The sequence below is a fragment of the Balaenoptera ricei genome, chromosome 9, assembly GCF_028023285.1.
Source record: "Balaenoptera ricei isolate mBalRic1 chromosome 9, mBalRic1.hap2, whole genome shotgun sequence".
NCBI classification, from domain to species: domain Eukaryota; kingdom Metazoa; phylum Chordata; class Mammalia; order Artiodactyla; family Balaenopteridae; genus Balaenoptera; species Balaenoptera ricei.
The window spans coordinates 77457049-77483230 of record NC_082647.1 but is presented as its reverse complement, the minus strand read 5'-3'; the positions used below and the strand labels follow the sequence as shown (position 1 = coordinate 77483230).

Genomic DNA, 26182 nt, shown 5'->3' with positions numbered 1-26182 from the left:
GAGCATGTGCAAAGGCCCCGAGGAAAAGGCATATTTGATCTGTTCACATACAAGCAAGAAAGCTGTAAGGGCTGCCACCAGTCTTAAAAGCACCTCTGGGAAAAAAAAAAAAAAAAAAAGCACCTCTATGGGAATGTGTAAAGCCGCCTCTTCCTCTGGACAGACTTCTATCCTCACTGGGCTGTCCCTCTCCTCCTCTCATACCCGCATGCAATGAACCAACGGGTATAGAGTAGACTGTGTATGGGAGAGGGGGCGAAGCTACAGGAGATGAGGTCTGAGAGGTAGTGGGGACCACATCGTGTGTGACCTTATAGGTAACTGTAAAGATTCCAGATTTGGGGACTTCCCTGGCAGTCCAGTGGTTAGGACTCCGCACTTTCACTGCTAAGGGCCCAGATTCAGTCCCTGGTCGGGGAACTAAGATCCCATAAGCTGCGTGGCGCAGACAGAAAAAAAGGAAATAAAGAGTCCAGATTTTACCCCGACAGATATGGGTAGCTTTCAGCAGGTATGGGGCAGAGGGATGTGATTTGACTTTTTATCTTAGAAGAATGATTCTGGATCTTGGGCGATGAACCCACTGAACTGGGATAAGGACGGAGGCAGCGGGACCAGTTAGGAGGCTGTTGTAATACTAAACAAACTAGAGGAGTCGAGGACGACTCCAAAGTCACTAGCCTGCACAACCGGTAGAATGGAGGTGCCATTTACTGATATGGGGGAGGACTAGAAAAGGAGTAAGCCCTGCGGGGAGGGGAGTCAGAAGTTCAATTCTGGAAATATTCGGTATGAAATGCTTAATAGACATTCACATAGAGAAGTCGAATAAACACATAACTGTGGTTCAGGGCAGAATAAACCAATTGGGTTTAAAAAAAAAATCAACAAAAGAAATCTAGATTAAAATTTAGCCTTCAACATAAAATAGGATTTTCTTTGTAAAACCACTTACACTTTTCAATACAAAAATACTAGAAAGACTGTGAGTTTGAAGTACCAGTTTATGTCTGTTACAAAAATAACTATGGTCCTAAGAAGTTACCTCGATAGTTGATTGGCAATGAAAGCAGTATCTATCATTTTCCCCAAAAATATTGAAGGAAAAAAACACAGCATTATAATTTCTTATAGTATGTATCCATTTGCTTTTAAAAATTGTTCAGTGCTTAAGTGCCTCCCCCACTGAAATGTAACTTCCGTGTACTAGGGACCGTTCTGATGTGAAGGCCTTACAATACCTAGTATTGTGCCTTGTAAACAGAAGGCACTTAATGCATGATGGCTGGACTTAATAATTTATGGAGAGGGCACTACACAAATCATCAGCTCAACTTCCAAAGAATAATGGACCTTGGAGCTGGCCTGGGGGCTGGCAGGGCAATGGGGCATTTAGCCCTGGACCAAAGCCTTGAGTCTAAATCGAATGTCAGTTATAAATATGGTTTGACTGAAAATCCTAACACAGGGCCCTCCACCAAATAGTGCTCTTTCACTCACTGGCTTCAGTCCTGGCTCTGTCAGTCACAAGCTAGCAATCCCCATGAATATGTCTTCTTTTTAAGTGGCCGGGGTAGGAGTAGGAAAGGACTGAAGAATGAAAGACAGCTGGGAAAATGTGAATGTCATCTAGAAATCAACACAGCCAAGTGAAGCTCCTCAGCCAGGGTTCAAGTACGCCCAGCATATCCGGGGCATCCAGATGGAGCATCTTTGTATTAGTGATTTTAAAATGGAAAGTTATAAAGTCACAGGCAAAATTTGCATGATTGTTAAAGAAACTTTCCCCTTTGAACTGGGCTGCTTTGGGTTGCAAGTCCAGAATCCCCTTCCCCCTTGCCCCAGAAAAACATTCACATCTGTCTGTTGTTAGGGTTCTGAAGGTGTTAAGTGTGAGAGACATTCCATTAAGTCATTAACCGCCAGTAACACTGCAGCTGGAATTAATCTATCAGTCTAGCCCCAGCGAAGAACCTGAGCAGCAGGGAATGGGCCATGGGGATGACTTTAGATCTGTGGAAAGAAAGGGTACAGAAGGCATTTCCTGGTGGGAAGAAGCACAAGTATCCTGGGTTTCCCAGGGGAAAGAAGGAAAGAGAGGAAAGGGATGAGGAGCATGGAAGATCGCTTCCACCTACTCTGCCTACAGCTGCTGAGACAGAGGCTGGAGGCGAATCTGCCCTGGAGACTCCCATTTGTCTCGCAGGGACCCCAGTCCTTGTGCCCACCCACAGGAGACCTCCCGGGGCAGGGCTCTGAGCCTGACCTGGTGGGCGGTTCACCAGCATCTCTGATATGCGATTGAGGGAAGATCAATACAGGGGCTCTGAGTAACCTGACAGCCTCCCCACGGCTTCCCCACAGGGCACAGCGGGGAGTTCTGCATTTCCCAGGCACAGCCCTCAACAGACATACCTGTCTCAGCATGGATCTGAAAACCATGTATCGGAGCCGCTTGGTGAGGATCTCTCCGGCCTTGCCAAACGTGTAGCCCTGTGAAGAGTAACATGCCCCAAAGGGAAAAGACTTGTCAGAGACCCAGCCGCTGATGACACAGCAGGAGGGGGACTTGGTGTCACTGCTAAAGCAGGACACCAGACAAAGTCAGAAAGCCCGATTGCAAGGCTTGGCTCTCTTTCGGCGACAGTGTTCTATGGCGCGTGGCCGCACTGCTGGAAGAGCCGGGAGAGTTTTGAAATCGACACTGCCGCTCCCCAGCCAGCTGGTGGGCCTGTCGGGGATTTATTAGGACGTGGTTTCTCTGTCCCCCGTTCCCCCTCCTGCTTATTTCTCCCCGTGAACCAGGGTCTGTCACTCAGGAAGCTGGGGAGTTGTTCCCAAGGCAGAAGGCACTCTAAACCAGGGGTTTATATTACATATCATCCAAACCAGAACATTTTTGAGCGTGAGAAGGGGGGCTGTATCATAATTACACCAGGACCCGAGGTGCAACCTGGGAAAACAAAAATATACAGCCACCCCAGCCATAAAAGATACAGACAACAAAGATATCAAATTCTTAGTTTCCAAGTTAAAAAAAAAAAAAAAAAAAGCCAAAGTCTAGGAGCGAAATAGTTGGAAAGGAAGGCTTACTGAGAGAGAATTTTCTGCACTGCCCTTCCCCTTTCCCCAAGGATATAATCTGTGTCTGGGAGGAAAGAAGAGTTTTGGGAAAGAAGAAAGTAAGATGTGATTGTACGGCCATGCTGGGCCCTGTCTGGGGAGGAAGGAGGACAGACCCTCATTCCAGTGAGTTTGGGGATACAGGACCAGAAGGAAGCACTGCTCCCCTTTCTATCTGGAGCGCTGGGGAGCGCTGGGGATGAGGCTTGCCACACAATGGCCTGGAGAAAGCAGAGTGGAAATGGCTGGATGGTGTATCAGAAGAGGAGAAGCCCTAATAACAGCCTAGTGTGTTGGACATTACGGAGAGAGAGGGAAGAAACACGTGCAAAGAGCACTCTTCCACGTGGTCCTGACCAACGAAGACAGGTGGGACCATGTAACGGAAGGCCACCAGTCCCTCGGGTCACCAACATGAGGCAGGGGGGCAGCGGAGATGCACAGACCACCCCCCTCTGCCCAGTGCTGTAACGCTGCATAACCCTCCTGCGAAAACAGACACCAGTCCAGGGAGAAGGGGGAGAAGGAGAAACCCTGGATTAACTGAGCTGACGCCTGAAGTTACCAAAATGATTAACTTTACTTGGAAACGACCAGATGAAGGTTTCTGCTATTAGACTGAATGAAATCTGAACTATCTTGCCCACTACAGGAATATTACTGTTGTTATTTTGTTGACAACTTTCATTGTTAAGTACTTCACAAACACTGTAAGGCCTCAGGACAAACCCATAATCACCACTTCACAGAAGAAATGGAGGTTTGGAGAGGCTGGTAAATTGCCAGAGGCTACAGTTCTAAGGCGGCAGAGCTGGAATCTGAATCTTCGTCTAAGAGAATCTTAACCAGAATGAGAACCCAGAGCCTGGGATTGAACCCCACAGTCAGCTCCTTCCTTGCATTTCTAAATGAGGAGTTGGCATTCTAACATCACCGTTAGTCACCGTGCCACCTCTGCACTTCTGAGGTCCTGGGATTCAGAGCCTTTGTTTTCACCTTGGTTTGCCAAGCAAACCAGGCTTCAGTTTCTCTGAGCATCATTATGTTACAAAGGTACCACTTTAACTGCCTTTGCTTCACCAATTCAAATCTCCAGCTCAAAGCCTACCTCCCTCCAAATTTCTTAACCAACTGCACCCTCAGCAATCTCTACCTTCTCCCAACTCCTATGGCATTAATAGTTGGTAAGGCAATCTCGCATACAATTAGTGTCACATTTATTCTAGTATGATCAAATTCCCCAAAGAGACCTGAAGTACTCAGTAACAAAAGAGTCCAGAGCTTTGGACCTCCTATCATGTCCAGAAAAGTGTTCTGTCTGTTCAAAATATGAATACATGCTTACACCATGTAAAATAAAGAGACCTACTGAGAGTTCTATATTAAAAAATTACATGTGACTAATCATTCATTCATTTAATAAGTGATTATGTTTACAACTGCCTCACACAGACCTAGGAACTTAGTCTTATCATCTCTTTTAATCATCAAGCATCAGCTACCATTATCCCCATTTTACAGACGAGGAAACTGAGGCTTACACAGTTTAAGTTACTTACTTGCCCAAGGACACAAAATTAGCAACTGGAGTAACTCATACTTGACCCTAAGCCTGACACCAAAGCCTATACTGTCTTACCATGCTGAGCTTTTTAGAGCACTTAATTCCTTGCAATTTCATCTCAGCCAAATGATTTGCAACTTGTAAAATCTGACTATTTACAAATGGTTCCTACAGTTTTTGTTTGAAGACTGACATTTTTCCATCATTAAAAGCGTTCCTTCTCCTTTAGCAAAAGATAAATGATAAACTCTTCAAACATTTTTAAAATCAGTGTAACTGGCTTATGGGGTTCTGGGTTTTGTTGTTGCTTTTAGAACATTGGAAGACATTTCTTTAAGTATTTAAACTGACTGGCAGTACTTATATCCAAACATATGTCCAAGGCTCCCCTAAATCCCATTTTTTAGAGCCTAGTGTCAGCAACAAATTGGTACTTGCCATCTACCTCTACAAGGATTAAATCCTGCTGCAGCTGCTGACTTTCAACACCCCCTGAACGGAGTTCAGGGTGGAGAGCAGAAAGGAGGCACTCTGTGCTCTGGGAAAAACTGGCAGAACAGGTCTTCAGATAGATATTTTCAGGAGCCAATTTTATGAGCCCAATTCTTGTATCTCCTCATATCTAGAAAAGCACTAAAATCCTTCATGGTGACAACTGCTCCTCGTGACTAGCAGAAACCTGCAAAAAAATATGTGCTTGATTGCAATGTACTCCCCCTTCACCAAAATCACATATATACTGACCTTCCCCCCTCCCTCCTAGGAGCAGTTTCTCCAAGCTATCTGAGATGCTGTCTCCCTGGCTGCAGTCCTCATTTTGCCCCAAATAAAACTTAACATATGGGACTTCCCTGGTGGTGCAGTGGTTAAGAATCTGCCTGCCAGTGCAGGGGACACGGGTTCGAGCCCTGATCCGGGAAGATCCCACATGCCACGGAGCAACTAAGCCTGTGCACCACAAACTACTGAGCCTGCACTCTAGAGCCCGCGAGCCACAACTACTGAGCCCGCGTGCCACAACTACTGAAGCCTGCGCGCCTAGAGCCCGTGCTCCACAACAAGAGAAGCCACCACAATGAGAAGCCCGTGCACCGCAACGAAGAGTAGCCCCCGCTCGACGCAACTAGAGAAAGCCCGCGTGCAGCAACGAAGACCCAACGTAGCCAAAAAAACTTAACTCGCAACTCTCACATTGTGCATTTTTTTAAGTCAACACCAGCTTTCATTTCCAATCACCAGATTAGATCAAATACTCTCTGCTCCCTCTGACTTCATTAACATTTCCAGTTGGGGGAGGAGAAGGTGGGAAGGAAGTAAGCAAGGGAGCCAGAGGAAGCAAAACATCTTTGTTTTAAAAATGTCAAAGAAACTGGCTGCTAACAGCCCAGCAACCAGAGGAGCAATTCTACTAAAAAGCAAGTTATTACACAGATGTTTAATAAATTCCCCCAGTTGAACAACGGTACATTTCTCAAAGTGAAAATGTAGACACTTACCTGAAGGAAAAACGTAATAAAAGAAATAATTCCAAGGATTAGAAACAAGAGTGAAAACAAGTTACTATTCTGTCGTTTGGTTTCAGGATCGTCATCTCTGGTAAAAACCTGTCAAGAAAATATTTAAAGGGTTTTCAGTACCACTGAATAAATCATTCAAAGTCTGACCCATTTTGCATCTAGCAGAGTATTCGGTCGGGGTCAAGAGAGCCTTAGTATGTGGCGGTCAGGCTGGCTTCCCTAAAGGGGGACATATTCTGCCTTCCCTGGGGACCAAGAGTGGGCCTGTCATTCATCAGTCTATCCAGCTCTTTGTCTGCTCATATTCCTTCTTGGAGTAACGAGCGCCACAAGGGAGCGCCACACCCACCACAGCAGAATTGGGAACAAATACTCTCCTCTTCCTTTGATGGGAAACTACGCTGTATGGTCATCTGTTGTTTTACAAGTTGGACATTTCGAACTGTCCCAAGGTGTCTGGAGACACATCTGCTGATGTGGTTTTGGTGAACCCAGGAAAGGTGCTCATTCATTCAGCCCAGGCCTCTCCAAAGAAAGGAGGTTCCTTGAGCCAGCCTCTGTAGGATGGCCAGTTAGATAGCCAGTGGGGAACTGCAGCCAGCTGACCTAGAACCACACGTGGAGATCTGGGTTAGAAGAGCTTACAGGATGCCCTGGGCTTGAAGAACAGAGAATAACCACGCCACAGGGAAAGAAAATCACCCCCCTTCACAGTGGGCCAAAATCAGTCTTGTGAGAGCCATATTCCTAAGCCAACCCAGACAACTTTATTCCTTATAAAGGAAAAAAAAAAAAAGCTTTTTGGAAGAAGTTAAATTAATTTTTCTTGATGAGTCATTCCAACAAAAATAAGAGCCAACAATCAGTGAGCTCTTACTCTGTACCAGACGTTATTGTAAACAAACTCACGTATATTATCCTTTACCCTCACAACCACCTCCTGAGGTTTGTTATAATCACCATTTTACATAGAGGGAAACTGAAGCACAGAGAAGTTAATTAACTTGTTCAAGGTAACACAGCCACCAAGTGATGACCCAAGACTATACCCCCAAGCAATCTAACTCAGAGCCCACAATCCTAAATTCTGTGTTACAAACCTTCAATGAGGCAAAGAGCTTGTTGCCTACCCAATATCTAGGAGCTAATGTGTCTGCCTTGGACCACCTGTTTGCAGGTCTATTGTTACATGAGGAATGAGGAAAACATCAAATTTGTAAGTTTTTGTTATACACAGCCAAACCTATTCCTAACTAATCCAATTCCTTTTTTTTCCCTGATGATGCCACTGTCTACCCCTGTGCCTGCAAGACCAGTGTTAGAACAGGGACTGGCCCCAGCCAATCTATGGTGGCTACGGAACACAACCATGATCCTTCGCTTCTGAATGGTTACCTGTGCACTGCAATGGCAAGGCTGAGCATTTGCAACAGAGACCATTTGGCCTGCACAGCCTAAAATATCTACTCTCTTAGCGTTTATAGACAAAGTTTGCTAACCCCTGGCCTAGAACATATGCTCCATGTAATCAGACACATCCTCTCTTTCCTGGTACTTTTTCAGCACCTAGAACAGTACGTGGCACAAAGCAGACACTGAAGATATTCCTTGAAGGACTACATCAAACATGTGAACGTCAACCTGAAATAAGTTAGCCAGGCATAGGTGGACCGGCATATTTATGTATCTTTTAGTATAATCAAAAGTTAGCGTTTGGTCTATATTTTGTGTAGTGATCCATCTCTTTCTCTACAATGTTTCTAGCAGTTATGGCAAAGGTGTCCTCAGCTTAATGTCTGAACATTTGCCATTAACAGAGGGCACTCCTGCCTGGATTGTAACTTTTTTGTTGAAAATGCCAAAATGAAAAGCAGGTGCAACCAGCATCTGTCAGCCTCAATCTTTTGGAAGCCATCCCATTTGTTTTCATCTTAACACGTGGGACGGACACCTCACAGAGGCCAAGCGCTCGGCCTGCTCACGTCCTGACAAGCACATGAGTCAGAGAGCAGCTCTCTCTTGAGCCGGTGTGATGAACATACGAGGAACTCTCTTCGCACCCTGGTGATAGGACAGTTCCTGAGGTTGACTCAGAGTCCAATGATGGCAGGTAGGGGACAGTCACCTAGTCAGTTTCATGGACTCTTTTTCAGGGATCTCGTTCCCAGGGCCCTAGGATAGAAACCAACTGCCACGACAAAGGAAGCTTTGAACAATTAGTTTTCCTATCACAAACAAGACTTCTATTCCTACATCTACAAGCTGCTTAGTGTCATATGAAGGTGAGCTGCATATTTTTGTGGTTTCTATATAAAGTTACAAATACAAACAGTTCATTCTTTAGTCAGGACTCACAAGTAAATCTCCAAAATGGACATAAACACTTACCCCTATAATCCTTGAAAATATTACTGAAAATGCTGGTTGCAGACCTCCATTTATAATGGCACAAAATATACCAACCACAAAATAAGGCCATTCAGTTATATTCAGCTTCAGAATCCTCCAAAAGGAAACTGGAGGTACATTTTCATCCTGGAGAATACAAAATAATATAACAGACTGGTCAGGAAAAGAACTGATACTTAACTGATTTCATTGATGTACAGTTCTTCTGTATGCACAAAAATTTTTAAATGAATATATCTTATACCTACTTCCTTATCAATTGATGGCTATTTACCTTTAAAAAAAAAAGTGCTGACAGATCCTGTTATATTGTTCCTTTATTTCTTAAGAAATAAATGATGATTCCATAAACATTTAAGTCTGACCTGACAGAACGTGACAAGTATATTTTATAAGTAAGGATGAAAGAACAGAAATGTTTGTATTTGAAGACCCACTATAACCTATCTCTTTACATTATAAATTCTAATTCTAAAATTCTTGTCCTATAAATTCCAACTTGAGTCTTAAATGTTGAGATTTGAATTTGTGGAATAGGCTAGGGGATAGGACAGGAGGATTCTGGATAAGCATTTCTTGTTCCCACTCGTATCCCAGCCTTAGCCCAGCAGCCTCCTCCATACCAAAGTCTCTTCTTTACTAAGCTTTCTGTTTTGGCTTTGTGGTCCGTGGATACTCTTGCGAGTTGATTTTCTTCTTATTAGACTGGATCCTAAATCTTTGGGGGACATGTCCAAGGCATCAATTTCACTTTTGGATCCACCAGCTGCATTTTCTAATTCAATTTCATTTCCTTTTGTCTAAAATAAACAAGAAATATTCATAAGCTGGTTAGGCTCAGTTAACCAACAAAAAACTAGTCGCTTAGGCTCAGTTAACCAACAAAAAACTAGTCGCTTAACAGCAAATATCAAGGAAAATGGCAATTTAAGTCTTTATAGGAAAAGGATCAAGTAAAACTGCTATTTTCTGGTGTGATTATATTTGAAAATTAAAACCACTAAATGAGTATTCCCATAAAATATGCCGTTCCATGTTATCTAGTCACATCCTTTTTGTGGGTGTTTCTGGCTCAATCATATTTGCTTTGGACCAGTGTTATCAACAGAAATACGGTGCAAACCATACTGTGAGCCACAATTTTCTTCAGTAGCCACGTTAAAAAAAGTAAGAGAGGTAAAATCAATTTTAATTATATATTTTACCTAACCTAATGTATCCAAGGTATTAGATCAACATGTAATCAGTGTAAAGACTTTTTGAGATATCCTGCTTTTTTTTTTTTTCTTTTTTTTTGGTGGACTAAGTCTAAGTCTTTGGACTCTGGTATGCACTTTCAACTTACAAACACTTCAATTCAGATTAACCACCGCTGAAGTGCTCAATAACCACATGTGGCTAGTGGCTACTTGAGTGGATAGCTCACTTCTAAGCCTTTTTTAACTTTACTTTTCTCTAATTATCCTTCTTTATTTTCCCTCCTTTCAAGAGAAAGAAAAAACCTCTAAAACACTGGTCAGATCCTGAATCCCCCCCGCTTCCCACCCAAGTATTTTTTTCCCTCTTCTCAAGATAATCAACGGTAACATTTATTTATAGCACTGAACACAGCAAAATCAGCTTATGCCTAACATACTGTGCTTTAGGAAAATGCCAGAGTTAGACTATACCTGCATTGTGACAAGTTTGAAGTAAATGCCTTTCTCCTTCATGAGTTCATCATGACTGCCCTTCTCCACAGTGACTCCATCATCAAGACCAACAATGACATCAGCATTACGAACCGTGGACAAACGATGCGCGATCACAATGGTGGTCCGGCCTTCTCTGGCCTGAAGAGAGAAAAATTTGGTTTTGGAATACATGAACAATTATATGGAAAAACTCATTAATTCAATTTATATTTACTGACCACCAATGCCTTGGACATTGCAAAACGGTGTAAGCTATGTAAGATAGTCTCTGCCTTCAGTAAATGTACAGTTAGTGGTTTAAAATGATGTTCTATTATAACTATAAACACAAATATTTCATTGCAGCTCTATTTACAATAGCCAGGACATGGAAGCAACCTAAGTGTCCATCATCAAACGAATGCATAAAGAAGATGTGGCACATATATACAATGGAATATTACTCAGCCATAAAAAGAAATGAAATGGAGGTATTTGTAATGAGGTGGATGGAGTTAGAGTCTGTCATACAGAGTGAAGTAAGTCAGAAAGAGAAAAACAAATACAGTATGCTAACACATATATATGGAATCTAAGGGAAAAAAAAAAAAAAGGTCATGAAGAACCTAGTGGCAAGACGGGAATAAAGACACAGACCTACTAGAGAATGGACTTGAGGATATGGGGAGGGGGAGGGGTGAGATGTTACAGGGTGAGAGAGTGTCATGGGCATATATACACTACCAAACATAAAATAGATAGCTAGTGGGAAGCAGCCGCATAGCACAGGGAGATCAGCTCGGTGCTTTGTGACCACCTAGAGGGGTGGGATAGGGAGGGTGGGAGGGAGGGAGATGCAAGAGGGAAGAGATATGGGAACATATGCATATGTATAACTGATTCACTTTGTTATAAAGCAGAAACTAACACACCATTGTAAAGCAATTATACTTCAATAAAGATGTTCAAAATAAATAAATAAATAAATAAAAGCCCTATCTATGGTCAAAAAAAAAAAAACACAAATATGATAGTCTCATATTAATATTATGTAAGCCTCTAAGTATTTTACTCAATCTCTCGTAGCCTGTTTATAGTAATAATCGGGGGCTTATACAAAGTAAAACACCCTACAGCCCAAGAATTGGTCAATCAGAGCAGGTACAGGCCAGTTGCTATACTGGTGCATACGAGCTAGCATCAGTCCTGGGAATCACCATGTCCTATCTAACAGGACATTTGGATGATCAAGACACATAATAAATGTGAAGCAACAAAGTGCAGACTTCAGCGTTACATTGATCTGAACTCAAATCTTAGTTCTGCCATTTATGAATTCCAGGATTTTATACAAATCTTTTAACCTGTGTGAGGCTCAACTTATTCATCTATAAAATGGGGATAATAATATAGTGGTAATTTTTAGAGTAGTTGTGATAACTAAACACAATAATGCACAGGAAGCACTGTGATGTACACAGTAAGTGCTTAATAAATGATGCTTATTCCTAGGGAGAAGCATTATGGAAAAACTGAAGAGCTATGTAAATGTTTTAAATGCCCAATCTCATTTTTATTTTCACTTGGAACAGAGCCAGAGAACTAGAACTCGCCTGAGATTTCTTTAACCTTTGTAACTTTCCCAGTGCTTATAATGTTTGTTACTCTACATTTCTCTCCGGAAACTAGCAATAAAATTCTCAAAACAAACTAACAAAAAAAAGTTATCAGGATCAGTATGAAAAAGAGAAGTGAAAAACTCTGAGAAGAAAAAAAAATACATGTCAGAAAAATACTCTCTAGGTGGTAGCAACTAGAAAGTAGAGAAGACAATGTATCAGCTCCATGGATGTTTTCAAAAGTTGGGGATGTGGTATTCCCCCCCCCAAATGTGCATGCTAAAGAAAAGGTATTTTTAAATGCAACCTTTCTAAATTCATTTTATTTATAATTTAATACATAGTGCCGTGGTAGAATTATAAGAAAATACAGATGTGAAACTATAGATAAGCAAAGTGAAAGGGGAAAACGCAGCCACAATCCCATCTCTTTCTATTTTGGTTCACAGAAGTTTTAGTGACCTGCTTTTTCTTCTCTCAACAATCTATTACTCACTCTGACAGGATGTTTAGAGAAACAGTGTTGTTTTGTTATTACAGAGAGGAGGAACTGGAGCAAATATGAGTTCATCTTTGAATTCTACTGGGACACTTCAACTCGGAGCACTTATGGGTTAAAAGGTTTCCCCGTTCCTTGTCCTCACAGAGCTGGCCTGATTACCATCATACACCAGAGACCAAGCACACAGTGCCTGGCACAGCACGAGCACTCAAGTCCAAACTGGTGAATGAGTCACACAGACTCGAGAACTGCTGGGAGGTCAAACTCTGTTGATGGTCAAGGACATTTCATGGCTCAGGTAAGCTTCCAACACTCGCAGCTCTCCGGCACTTTCCTGAAGATAAGAGGTTTCCCACAGAGTCTTCAATAGGCATTTAACATCTTGGAAACTGTAAACCTTCCCCTCGTTGACAACAGCAAAACCTCACAAAACCTAAATAACAGGGTCATCGCTAAGGCTAATAAGTTTTCAAGATCACAGCGAAGACCAATTTTCATCTGAGTCTTTATTTCTCATTGTTCAATTTTAGAAATTCGCAAGTAGGGACTTCCCTGATGGCGCAGTGGTTTAGAATCCACCTGCCAACACAGGGGACACGGGTTCGAGCCCTGGTCCGGGAAGAAACCACATGCCGCAGAGTAACTAAGCCTGTGTGCCACAACTACTGAGCCCGTGTGCCACAACTACTGAAACCCGCGCACCTAGAGCCCGTGCTCTGCATCAGGAGAAGCCACCGCAATGAGAAGCCCGCGCACCACAACAAAGAGTATACCCCCCTCGCCTTTAACAGCTTAAAGAATCACTTTAGAAGAGATTTTTAAAAAAATATTAAGAAGAATTAACAACAGAATGCTCTTGTGCTTATAAATCAGCTAGGTTTGAAATGAGGTTCACCCACCTTATCCAGGGCCACCTGAACCACCGCTTCACTCTCAGTGTCCAGCGCTGAGGTGGCCTCATCCAGCAGTAGGATCTTGGGGTTGCGAACCAGGGCCCGAGCGATGGCGATCCTCTGCTTCTGTCCACCACTCAGCTGGGCCCCTCTCTCTCCAACCAGGGTGTCAAATTTCTACAACACAGAAACCACAGGAGGATTAAGCAACAGAATAAGCTATCTCAGCTCAGATTTTAAGATGGCAATCTTCCCTGGTGGTGCAGTGGTTAAGAATCCGCAGGCCAATGCAGGAGACCCAGGTTTGAGCCCTGGTCTGGGAAGATCCCACATGCCACGGAGCAACTAAGCTTGTGCGCCACAACTACTGAGCCTGCGCTCTAGAGCCCACGAGCCACAACTACTGAGCCCGCGTGCCACAACTACTGCAGCCCACGTGCCAAGAGCCTGTGTTCCACAACAAAGAAAAGCCACTGCAATGAGAAGCCCACACACTGCAACAAAGAGTAGCCCCCACTCGCCGCAACTAGAGAAAGCCCAGGCACAGCAACAAAGACCCAAAGCAGCCAAAAAATAAATAAATAAATAAATAAATTTGTTTAAAAAAAAAAAAAAGATGGCAAGCAATCCCATAAACAACCCAAGCTTCACAGGCAGTATGGTCCAGTTCCTTAAACTTAGTAATAACCAAACCTAATTAAAAAAAAATATGTACATCTACTACTAGTTGATGCTGCTAGAGCTTTAAAATCTGAAGTCATCTTGACTTCCCTTCTTAGGAGGTTCCTCCCATTTAGGGTCATTTCCTAACTTCCTATGCATCAGGCCAGCATTTTATAACCCTCTAGCATGACAAAGATCGAGAAGGACTTACATTAGGCAGTTTCATGATGAAGTCATAGGCGCTGGCTTCCTTCACAGCTTTCTCAATCTCATCCATGGTTACATTTTCACGGCCATAGCGAATGTTCTCAGCTATCGTGGTAGCAAACAACACAGGTTCCTGACTCACCACACCGATAATTTCCCGCAGATACCTTACGTTGATGGTCCTGATGTCCTGTCCGTCAATACTGATCTGAAATAAAAAGTAGGTGTGATATTCACACACTGCAGACTTGTGACGTATGATCTGCAAAGGTAACTCAGTGCCGCAGCACCTAGTTCAGCAAGAGTCATCTCACCACGCCCTCCGTGGGGTCATAGAGCCTCTGTATCAGCTGGACCGTCGTGCTTTTCCCACAGCCGCTGTTTCCAACCAGGGCCACCGTCTGCCCGCTCTCTACCTTCAAGTTGAGGCCCTTCAAGATCTATCATGATGAATGAGAAATAAACTTAGAAGCAATACACAGATTTTGGGACTATGAACTGACAGTTCAATTCACAACTAGGTTTAAATACACTTTTTTTTTTAAACAATCTCTAAAGGAAAGTATCAGAAACTCTTCATCCAATACATTGTTGAATCACTGATTAATCATTTATCACTGTACCTTAACTTCGTTTCGAGATGGGTAATTGAAGTGAACATTTTTGAATTCCAGATTTCCCTTAATATTATCGGGTTTGTGCCCACTCTCCGAATAGCTGTCGATGCTGGGTTTCTGAACAGAATAAAATTTCAGAAGATGACGAGGTTACAATAACTACTTTTAGTGACATCTGTGGAGAGTTGAATAAAGTGATAAAGGAAATCGACTTTTTTAGACAGATAGATAAATGGTCAGCCCAGACTTACGTTATCAATGATCTTGAAGATTTCATAAGCTGCTCCTCTTGCATTTGCAAATGCCTCAATGCTTGGAGACGCCTGTCCAACACTAAAAGCCCCAATTAATACAGAAAAGAAGACCTGAGGAATGTGAAGGAAAAACATCAAGTTACTTAGTGTTTAGTACATTTTTTTTCATACTTCTTCTAACATCGCTAATTAAATTTTTAAATGGCAAAGGCAACATATGAATACTGGCTGTTAAAAATATTTTTTAAGTTGAAGTACTTTTCAGTTTAGAATGCTGAATTAGTCTTACCGGCTCAGTGAAACAATAAATTCTATATGACTAAAATATTTTTATATGTCTTCAGTGGCCAAGAATTTTGGTTTAGGTCATCAGTAGGGTACAGTGGAAACAAATCCTATTATGAGAGTCAGAAGCCCAAAGTCTGAATCCTGGATTGAGCACTGACTGGCTTTATGTCTTCAGGCGATTCTCCTAGATCTTTGGGCTTCAATTTCTTTATTTGCAAAAACAGGCAAGATTCTATCTGTTTTCCCTACCGGGCAACCTTAGTATTCTTGTATCAACTGAAACGGTACATATGAAAATACTTTGTAAACTATAAAGCACACATTCTTTATCAGATGGAGTCTTTCTGCCCTCCACCAGATTGTATTCTCTTTGAGGTCTGATGAACCGTTTGTTTTTGTTTGTTTTTTTTTCATTTTGCCCAAATCAGTTTCTTATTGGTAGACTTGACACTGTTTTTCTTCAGGGGTTAAAGGGAACTAATGTCACTATGCATTTCTTTCTAAATCACACAGTAGTTATATTACCCAACAACTTATATAGAAGGAATTTTGCTAAGTGATTCTATATTCATGTTCTCGGTTAGTCCTTTACAACAACACTAAAAATTATGGCACCTTATTCCTGTCATTTCCATTTTGCAGAAGAGGTAATAGAGTCTTGAAAAGTCTACGGGGCTGAACCAAATCATACAGTTAGTTAGTAAGTGGCACAGCTGGAATTTGAACCAAGATGGCCTGATATCAAATCCCAGGCTCTTGCTCGCTATTCTTTGCATTATTTAATAATTCTTCGAAAATATATTCTCCAACAGTCAAACCAACACTACTAAATTTCATTGGCATTTTAATAGTGAGTCATCTCTTAATATAACATCACTTACAGTGAGTACTTGTCCAATAGAATATTCTTCTGAGAGGACTAAGGAGGTCCCATACCAGAATGCCAGAGCATATGATGCATAGATCAACAGGAAAGCAGCACCCATAGAAATGTTGGCTGTAACAGCTTTCTTTATTCCAATTCTTTTAGCTTCTTCCAAATTTTTGTTGTACCTGGGAGAAGTAACAAAAATTAGCACACATACCTATAAATCTTATGAAACGGGTCAATACAGCATGATGGTTATTGCATAAACAGGATGTGCCACAGCCTGGGGGAGGTGTTTCACATGTCTTTTCTCCTTTTGTCCACACACTGATCCTATGATGTATTATGTTAATCCCTTCTTGTAGAAGACGAAACTGAGGCCTTATGGAAATTAAGTAATTTGTCGAGGGATGTTCTAAAAAGCACCTTCTCTGACTTTAGCGATAGTGAAATAAATGAAGTAATACTTAACGAACTTCCAGAACTTGCATCGTTTCATACGTAAAACAAAACAGAAGCTATGAAAACACTTGTGTTTTCCCTTTAAAATCTGCATGTGTTTTAAATGTACTACTAAAATGAAGATATAATGCTAGAAAGTGCTCAGTACAGGTGAGTCCTTTAAACCTCTGAACATCAAGTCTGCTGCCCGCCCTGCTTCCCCCTGGGCCTGCTGGAAGAACCAAATGAGAAAATACATGTGTGAGAGCATTTTAAGAGCTCTGAACTGCCATCTAAGACTTTTTACATGTAAATAAACTGTCTAGTTTATCTCACTTCCACAGATGTTTATTTTAAAAATCACTGACCTGAAAACATTATTTGGCTTTAAAAGTATATAATAATCCATCACTATGTATCAGTGTCCCCCTCCTCAGCCTTTCTATACGTTGCCTACTACCCATCCCCTCTGTCAATGCTTCCGACGTTGGTCCTGTCATGGCTACTCACTGCTGGAGGGAGGGGCTCTCCCTGGTGGCTTGGGCCACCCAAGGCCTTCTGGCTGCCTCAAGGACGGAGCAAATCAAGATCTCAGTACTATAACCCTGTAATCTGTTCACAGCACAAAAATCTGAACTACATTAGCCAAACTTGGAGAACACCTGTTAATAATTCTTACAGCAAATACAGGGAATTACACAAAAGAAGGCAAAAGCAAGGAAGCAAACAAAAACCAAAGCAATGTTAGAGACCAGACAGATATTTCTCTCTCTTTCTAATACGTATACGTAAAGGCAAGGGATGGAGATCTTAAACTGGATTCGATTCCTTTAATGATTATAGTTCAACTCAAGTTTTCTTCTTAAGAGAATTTTAACCTACATTTTTCTGGGATATTGTCTATTTCATCAGGATTTTACAATTTATTGGTATAAAACTGTAATTTTTAAAATAGATTTTAAAAAATCTGTAGCAATTTTTTCCTTATTCATTCTTATTTTGTTCCTCATTAAACTTGCAAAGGGCTTCCCTGGTGGCACAGTGGTTAAGAATCTGCCTGCCAATGCAGGAGACACGGGTTCGAGCCCTGGTCCCAGAAGATCCCACATGCTGCAGAGCAACTAAGCCCATGCGCCACAACTACTGAGCCAGCATTCTAAAGCCCACGAGCCACAACTACTGAGCCTGCGTGCCACAATTACTGAAGCCCGCGTGCTTAGAGCCTGTGTTCCACAACAAGAGAAGTCATCGCAATGAGAAGCCCTCACACTGCAATGAAGAGTAGTCCCCACTCGCCGCAACTAGAGAAAGCCCACGCGCAGCAACGAAGACCCAACACAGCCAAAAATAAATAAATAAAATAAATTTATTTTAAAAAACTTGCAAAATACTACTTCATTTTTTATCTGTGTTTTCAAAGAATTAGTTTATGGATTTTTGTCAACTCTGCTTTTTTATCTTTTTTTCTATTAAATTATTTTTATGCTCTTATCTTTATTATTTTCTTCTTGTACTTCCTGTTCTCTGTTGTTCTTTTTCCAAGTCCTTTATGTGGCTGTTTGGGTCATTAATTTTCAGCAATTTAAAAATTTCTTCTACCAAACACCCTAGTGGTAGCACTGGACTTGGATTCATTTTTAATGCGAAATCCTCAGTTTTAGGAAGAGATAGCTCCCTAGTCCACAGAGTATTAGAAATTCAGACTCTAGCAGCACCTGAAGGTGAGCCTGAGACTTTGATTTCTATGGAGAGATGCTTTCCCCCAGCTCAAAAACTAGGCAGAAGCAGATAGACTTTGTTTGTCTCCCTATGCTGGTGGATGCATTCTTTTCCTGGTCCACCTTTCCACTGAGGAAAATTGGAAACAAATCCCAAGTTTAAAACCTCATTCTGGGGAGGGTGGGAGGGAGGGAGATGCAAGAGGGAAGAGATATGGGAACATATGTATATGTATAACTGATTCACTTTGTTATAAAGCAAAAACTAACACACCATTGTAAAGCAATTATACTTCAATAAAGATGTTTAAAAAAAAAGTTATGAAACAGATGTACAACATCATAAAAAAAAAAAAAAAAAAAAAAAACCTCATTCTGGGGCTTCCCTGGTGGTGCAGCGGTTAAGAATCCACCTGCCAATGCAGGGCACACGGGTTTGAGCCCTGGTCCAGGAAGATCCCACATGCCACGGAACAACTAAGCCCGCGCGCCACAACTACTGAGCCTGCGCTCTAGAGCCCGCAAGCCACAACTACCGTAGCCCGCGCACCTAGAGCCCGTGCTCCGCAACAAGAGAAGCCACCGCAGTGAAAAGCCCACGGACTGCAAGGAAGAGTAGCCCCCGCTCGCTGCAACTAGAGAAAGCCTGCATGCAGCAACAAAGACCCAAAGCAGCCAAAAATAAATAAAAATCAAATAAATAAATTTATTAAAAAAAACAAAAAAAATTTCATTCTGTGTCTATTCAAACATTAACTATTCAGAAAGGACTTTGCTGAATAATCTCCCTAAACAGTAAAGACCCCCCACTATGACTCTCATAGAGTATTTTATTTCCCCAAATAGTATCTACCCCAACTGGTATGTTAGATATTTTGTTCATTTGTGGTTGTTTGTACCTGTCGCCTCCACCACCAAGAGAAGAGGGGTTTCATTTAATTGGATGTTTGCCAGGTAATTAAGCAAGACTTCACATTTTATTAGTCAGGCATATTTTAAGGCAAAAGCAAAAACCTTAGCAAAAATTGAGATAGAGCACAGATATTACTTTCCTTTGAACTATGGTAGGTACATAGCCATCACAAATTATTCTCAGAGGATATCTTTGTGGGTATGAAATATATCATATGAACAAAGTGCACTCCAAACACATATATACAGTTTAAAGAATATACAGTGAACACCCACATAAGCACAACTGAGGTCATTGTGCACAACTGAGCAAACCGTCAGACCCACAGATGCCCCCGGCCCCGTGTCCCTCTCTTATTACCAACTCCTCATCTCCCCCAGAGGTAACCATTATTCTGGCTTAATGACCCCATAGATCTAACACAAAATACTCATTCATTCTTAGAGAATCAAGAATTATTATGTTTCAGCCTTAAGGAATTATTTTATGTCACTAACGACCTAGAAGACTCTAGAAAATGCTTTGAATAAGCAGATACAAGAAGAGTACAATTAGAATTACAACTTTTCCAGAATATTAACTATGCTGTAATATATCCATGAAGCTACTTAAGGAAACATATATATCAGAGAGTACTCTTACAGTCATCACCGTCAACCGGAAGGGCATATAAGATGACAGAATTTAACACCTCTATGAACTTAAAAAAAGAGACTCACACCTTTCAAGTTCTTTCTTTTGTCCTCCAAATGCAATCACAGTTCTAATTGCTGCTAAGACCTCCTCGGCTACTGCTCCAGCTTTTGCATATGCCAAGAGTTCCTTGTCAGTAAATGAAGATAGTATCTGTTAAAAACACAATTGCAGATAATTTAAAATTTAACAATTGTATCTTTTGTAAAGAAAAAATAAATATATACACAACTGCTGCTTGTATGTTACTGTATATAAATCTTTTACTCATCTTTGGTCATCATGTCCTACTTTTTAGTATACATATTATAAGGCACTTCAAATTCTTTTTGGACTGAGATGGTATACAACAAATTAAATTAAAATTTTTATTTTCTCACTATACCCCATGGATCCTCATATAAATAAATAAATCTGGGACTTTAAATCTCAGAAGGAGGTGTATACTATAAACCAATATAGCAAAAGGGGCAGTACATCAAGGAAATAGGGTGTGTACTCAACACAGCAATTGCTAATTGTACTCTAGCTCAGAAATATCAAGGGAGGAGGCCCGAAGAATGCAGGGGACCAAGTACTGAGTAGTGACAGGACTTCAGGAAGCTTTCACATGCCAGGGAAGCAGAGTTCTCTTTGCCGATGTTTCTGAGCAATACATTAAGCCACCAGGAAGGTCTCTGTTCTATGGACGCGCTTTGATCCTTCTGTTTGGTCCCTGAGCATTTGTTCTGTGGAAGGAACAGTACTGGGCCCTTTATATACACAGGATCTCACTGATTCTTCTCATTTGCACAGTGAAGTAGGTATTATTTTCCCCATTCTATACATGAGGAAATGGAGGGATGAAGAGGTCAAGTCATTTCCTAATATGTGAAATATCCAGGATTCAAGGCTTCAAAGCATGAATTAACAGCCACTGGAGTGAATCTCTCTCTAAAACCAGCCACTGACATGTGGACCCCTCTGGGATCCCAGAGGGCCCTGTGATAAAAATTGGATCAACTGGCATGGGCAAAGGACTAAGGTTAATATTTTAACCTGGAATACCTGACTAGTCAACCACCTCACTAAGTATTACACACAAGCAATTCAAATAAAATTCTGAGTAAACAGTATTACACTCTTTCAGTAAATAATTTACAGCATTTGTGGACTCGTTTGTGTACGTAATAACAGTCTATTCCTTCATGTCATAAAAAGCTCAAAGTTATTTTGATTTTAATCGTGTATCTCTTCCTTTGCTGTGTGTGAAAGTAAAAGGAGCTATGATAGATGCAGGAATGGGTGGGTGAAGGCAAATGAACATTTATTAACTAGATTCTATGTGCAGATGTTGTGCTGTATGTACCTTCTTCTTTGGGACCCAAAACAACAACCCACTGATGCACTAGACCTTCCTGACCTCTCAAAGTGACCTGCCTAGGGCTGCCCCAGAACACTTGCCAGAATCACTCACAGCGCTGGGGCTGAGTCAGGGAGGTCATTGTCATTCCTGAACAAACAGGTCTGCATAATGCACGAGGTGCATACAATATGCTTTGGCTATTTTTCTCTGCTCCTTTGAAAGCTCACCCCACAACTATCAACCACACCAGAGGCAGCTGACAACAGGAAGATGACTAGAAATATTTTTGAATTAGGAGTTTCAAAACATGCTATTTTAATTTACTGTTAAAGTATCAAAGTACCATTCCAATTGATTCAATATACCTGGCTTCTCTACGACCTTCCATAACTCTAAGCATATGATTAGGCAAGACTATGGTAGAATCTTCATTAAGTGTTTTGTTTTGTTCTTTGTTTTTTAAGATACCATGCCTGTTGAAAGAAAAAAACCTCCAAAATATTCTGAGGGATATGGAAAGCCAACTTGCTGTTCCTCTAGTATAAAATAATAGAATGGTGACACTTCACAATTACCCACATAAACTATATAAAATATCACTAACTCATCCCTTATTCCAAAGGCTGTTAATTTCTTAACAAGGCCTAATTGTATTAGTGTGAGACACATGAAATTGTTATTCCTGTTAAGTTAAAATCTAATATAGGCCACTTTATATTGTTCAAATTAATATACTCAGAAGCAACAGTTTTGACCACTACAGATGTTTTGACCTTCATCTTCGTCCCTTTTTTCCAATTCTCAATGTAGGTTTTTGTTTTATTTTGTTTGAGATAATTTATACATGGTTTATTTTTTTAAACTTGTTATTTTGAGATAATTGTAGACATAAAAGCAGTCATAAGAAACAATACAGTCGGAGCCCATATCCCCTTCATCTAGTGTTCCCCAAATAATAACACCTTCAAAACTTCAGAATAATATCACAGCCAGAAATTTAACATTTATTAATCCATCAACGTTATTCAGATTTACCAGTTTTACATGCACTCGTGTGTGTGTGTGTGTGTGTGTGTTTAGTTCCAAGCAATGTTATCACCTATGTAGATTCGTATGACTACAGTCATGATACCGAACAATTCCATCACAAGGATCCCTCGGTGCTACTTTTTGTAGTCACAGCCTCTTCCTTCCCTACTCCTCACTTCTCCCCTCCCCACCATCCCTAAGCCCTGAAAACCGCTAATTTGCTCTATCTATAATTTCGTCATTTCAAGAATACTATATAAATGGAGTCATAAGGTATTTGACCTTTTGGGACTGGCTTTTTTCACCAAGTACAAATCTCTGGAGACTCATCCAGATTGGTGTGTGTATATCAATACTTCTTTTTATCACTGGATAGTACCCACAGTATGGATGCACCACAGTTGTTTAACCATTAACCTGTTGAAGAATATCTGGGGTTGTTTCAGTTTGGGGCTATTACTAATAAAGCTTCTATAAACATTTGACTATAGATTTTTACATGAACATGATTTTCTTTTCACTTAGATAAATGCCCAGTACAATTTGCTGGATTGTATGGTAATTGCATGTTTAGTTTTTTTTTGTTTTTTTGGTTTTTTTTGTTTATTTATTTATTATTTTTTTATTATTTTTGGCTGTGTTGGGTCTTCGTTTCTGTGCGAGGGCTTTCTCCAGTTGCGGCGAGTGGGGGCCACTCTTCATCGCGGTGCGCGGGCCTCTCACTATCGCGGCCTCTCTTGTTGCGGAGCAGAGGCTCCAGACGCTCAGGCTCAGTAGTTGTGGCTCACGGGCCCAGTTGCTCCACGGCATGTGGGATCCTCCCAGACCAGGGCTCGAACCCGTGTCCCCTGCATTGGCAGGCAGATTCTCAACCACTGCGCCACCAGGGAAGCCCGCATGTTTAGTTTTATAAGAAACTGCAAACTATTTTTCAGGTTGCTGTACCATTTTACATTCCCACCAACAATCTATGAGTGATCCTGTTTTGCTGCATCTCAGCAGCATTTGGTGTTTCACTATTTTTTAGTTTAGCCATTTTGGTAGATGTATAATGATATCTCATTGCAGTTTAATTTGCTTTTCACTGATGGCTAATGATGCTAAACTATCTTTCATGTGCTTACCTGCCTTGTGTATATCCTCTCTGATGAAATGTCTGTTCATGTCCTTTGCCCATTCTCTAATTGGTTTATTTGGGTTTGTTTGTTTTTTTTTTACTATCGAATTTTAAGCGTTCTTTATATTATAGTCGATACTAGTCCTTTGTCAGATATATGATTTTCATATTATTTTTTTCCTAGTGTGTAGCTTGTCTTTTCATCCCCTTTACATGGCTTTCAGAGAGCAAAAGCTATAAATTTTGACAAAGTCTAATTTATAATTTCTTTTTAAGGATCAAGCTTTTAGTATCAAATCTAAGAACTCTTTGCCTAGGCCTAGATCCCGAAGATTTTCTCCTATTTTCTTTCTAAAAGTTTTATAGCTTTACATTTTACATATAAGTCCACAATCCATTTTTAGTTAATTTTTGTGTAGAGTGTGAAGTTTAGGATGAAGTTTTGGTCTTTTTTCTTTAACCTCTGGATGTCCAATTGTTCCAGCACTATTTTCTGAAAAGACCTTTCTTCTGCCATTGAATTGCTTTCGTACCTTCATCAAACATCAGCTGGGCATATTTGTCTAAGTATATTTCTGGGTTCTCTATTGTTTCATTGACCTATGTGTCTATCCCTCTACCAATATACTATAGCTATACAGTAAGTTTTAGTATCAGCTAGACATATTCCTCTCACTTTAATCTTCTTTGTCAAAATTGTTTTAGCTATTCTAGAGCCTGTATCTTTCCATATACATTTTAAAATAAACTTGCTTACCTATGTCCACAAAAAAACCTGTCTGGAATTTTTTATAGGAAATGCCTTAAACCTACAGATCAGTTTGAAAAAAGAAATCAGCATTTTACTGTGTTCAGTCTTCTAATCCATGAACACACTATGTCTCTCCATTTCTTTAGCCTTGATTTCTTTCATCACATTTAATAATTTTCAGCATACAGATCCTATATATGTTTTGTGAAAGGTACACTTAAGCATTTCATTTTACTTGGAGTGACTCTAAATGGTATTAATTTTAATTTAACATTTAAATATTGGTTTATGCATGTTCATTGTTAGTATGTAGAAATGCAATTGATCTGGTATCCTCTGACCTTTCCAAACTCAGTTATTAGTCCTAGGAAATTGTTTGTAGATTCCTTGAGATTTTCAACTTAGAAAATTACATTATCTATAGTTTTATTTCTTCCTTTCTCATCTATATGCCTTTTATTTCTTTTTCTTGCCTTATTGCAGTGGCTAGAAGTTCCAGTACTTTGTTGAAACAGTGGTGAGCATGGCCTTCCTTATCTTCCTGATTTCCAATTTTTTTTTTTAAACTGAAGAGAGGGGTTGTTTATTTATTTATTTATGACTGTGTTGGGTCTTCGTTTCTGTGCAAGGGCTTTCTCTAGTTGTGGCAAGCGGGGGCCACTCTTCATCACGGTGCGTGGGCCTCTCACTATCGCGGCCTCTCTTGTTGCGGAGCACAGGCTCCAGACGCGCAGGCTCAGTAATTGTGGCTCACAGGCCCAGCTGCTCCGCGGCATGTGGGATCTTCCCAGACCAGGGCTTGAACCCATGTCCTCTGCATTGGCAGGCGGATTCTCAACCACTGCGCCACCAGGGAAGCCCCTTATTTCCAATCTTAAGGGGAAAACATTAAATCTTTCACTATTAAGCATGATATTAGCTGTAGAGTTTTTACAGATGATCTTCATCAAGTTGAGGTAATATCTTTCTATTCTTCACTTCCTGAGAGTTTTTTGTTTTCATCATCAATGTGTGTTAGGTACTGTCAAATGTTTTTTCTCTGTCAACTGATATGATCACACAGGTTTTCTTCTTTAGCTTATTGATATGGTAGATAACATGGATTCATTTTTCAAATGTTGAAGCAGCCTTGCATAGCTGAAACAAATTCCACCTGGTCATGGTACATTATTCTTTCTATACATTGCCAAATCTGGTTTGCTAATATGTTATTGAAGAATTTTTATTCTTAGTCCATGAAAGATACTGATCTGCCATTTTTTTTTTTTGTATTAACTTTGTCTGGTTTTGGTATCAGGTTAATACTGGTTTCATAAAATGAGCTGGGAAGCATTCCTGCTTTTGGGGGAAAGAAGAAAAAGTCTTCTTTCTTCTGGGGGAGACTGTATAAAATTGGTGTTAATTCTTCTTTAAATGTCTGGTAAATCTTTCCAGTAAAATCATCCATGCCTGGAGAATTCTTTCTCAGGAGTGCTGAAGTTACAAAATAAATTTCTTTAATGATTATAGGGCTATGCAGATTGTCTATTTCATCTTAGTTGAATTTTGGTAGTTTGTAGTTATCAAGGAGTTGATCTCTAAGTTTTCGAATTTATGAGTATGAAGTTTTTTGTAATATTTCCTTTACCTTTTTAATATCTGTGGGATTTGTAGTAATATTCTGTATTTCAGTCTTGATATTGTGATTTGTGTCTTCTTTTTGTCAGTCTTGCTAATTTTATTGATTTTTTAATTTGAAGAACGTACTGTTTCCTTGATTTTCTCTATTACTTTCCTATTTTCAAGTTCAGTGATTTCTGCTCATACCTTTATTGTTTCCTTATTCTGCTTGCTTTTGTTTTATTTTGCTCTTCTTTTTTCTAGTTTCTTGAGGTAGGAACTTATACTATTGATTTTAGATCCTTGCTCATTTCCAATGTAGATATTTAATGCTATAAATTTCTCTCAACACTTCTTTAGCTGCATCCAAATATTTTGG

At 40.5% G+C, this 26182-nt stretch overlaps 1 protein-coding gene across 2 annotated transcripts in view; it reads right to left on the bottom strand.

Moving 5' to 3' along the window:
* ABCB1 (ATP binding cassette subfamily B member 1) overlaps positions 1-26182 on the bottom strand; it is a 108190-nt gene that overhangs the window by 40001 nt on the left and 42007 nt on the right. For both annotated transcript variants that reach the window (XM_059934003.1, XM_059934002.1), the window contains exons 8-19: positions 19991-20115; positions 16211-16382; positions 15039-15152; positions 14794-14904; positions 14485-14610; positions 14175-14378; positions 13307-13477; positions 10284-10445; positions 9237-9413; positions 8593-8739; positions 6184-6291; positions 2416-2493 (exon numbers count right to left, since the gene is read on the bottom strand). In XM_059934003.1, the coding sequence (XP_059789986.1) occupies positions 2416-2493; positions 6184-6291; positions 8593-8739; positions 9237-9413; positions 10284-10445; positions 13307-13477; positions 14175-14378; positions 14485-14610; positions 14794-14904; positions 15039-15152; positions 16211-16382; positions 19991-20115 (1695 nt within the window). The remainder of the gene's footprint in view (positions 1-2415; positions 2494-6183; positions 6292-8592; positions 8740-9236; positions 9414-10283; positions 10446-13306; positions 13478-14174; positions 14379-14484; positions 14611-14793; positions 14905-15038; positions 15153-16210; positions 16383-19990; positions 20116-26182) is intronic.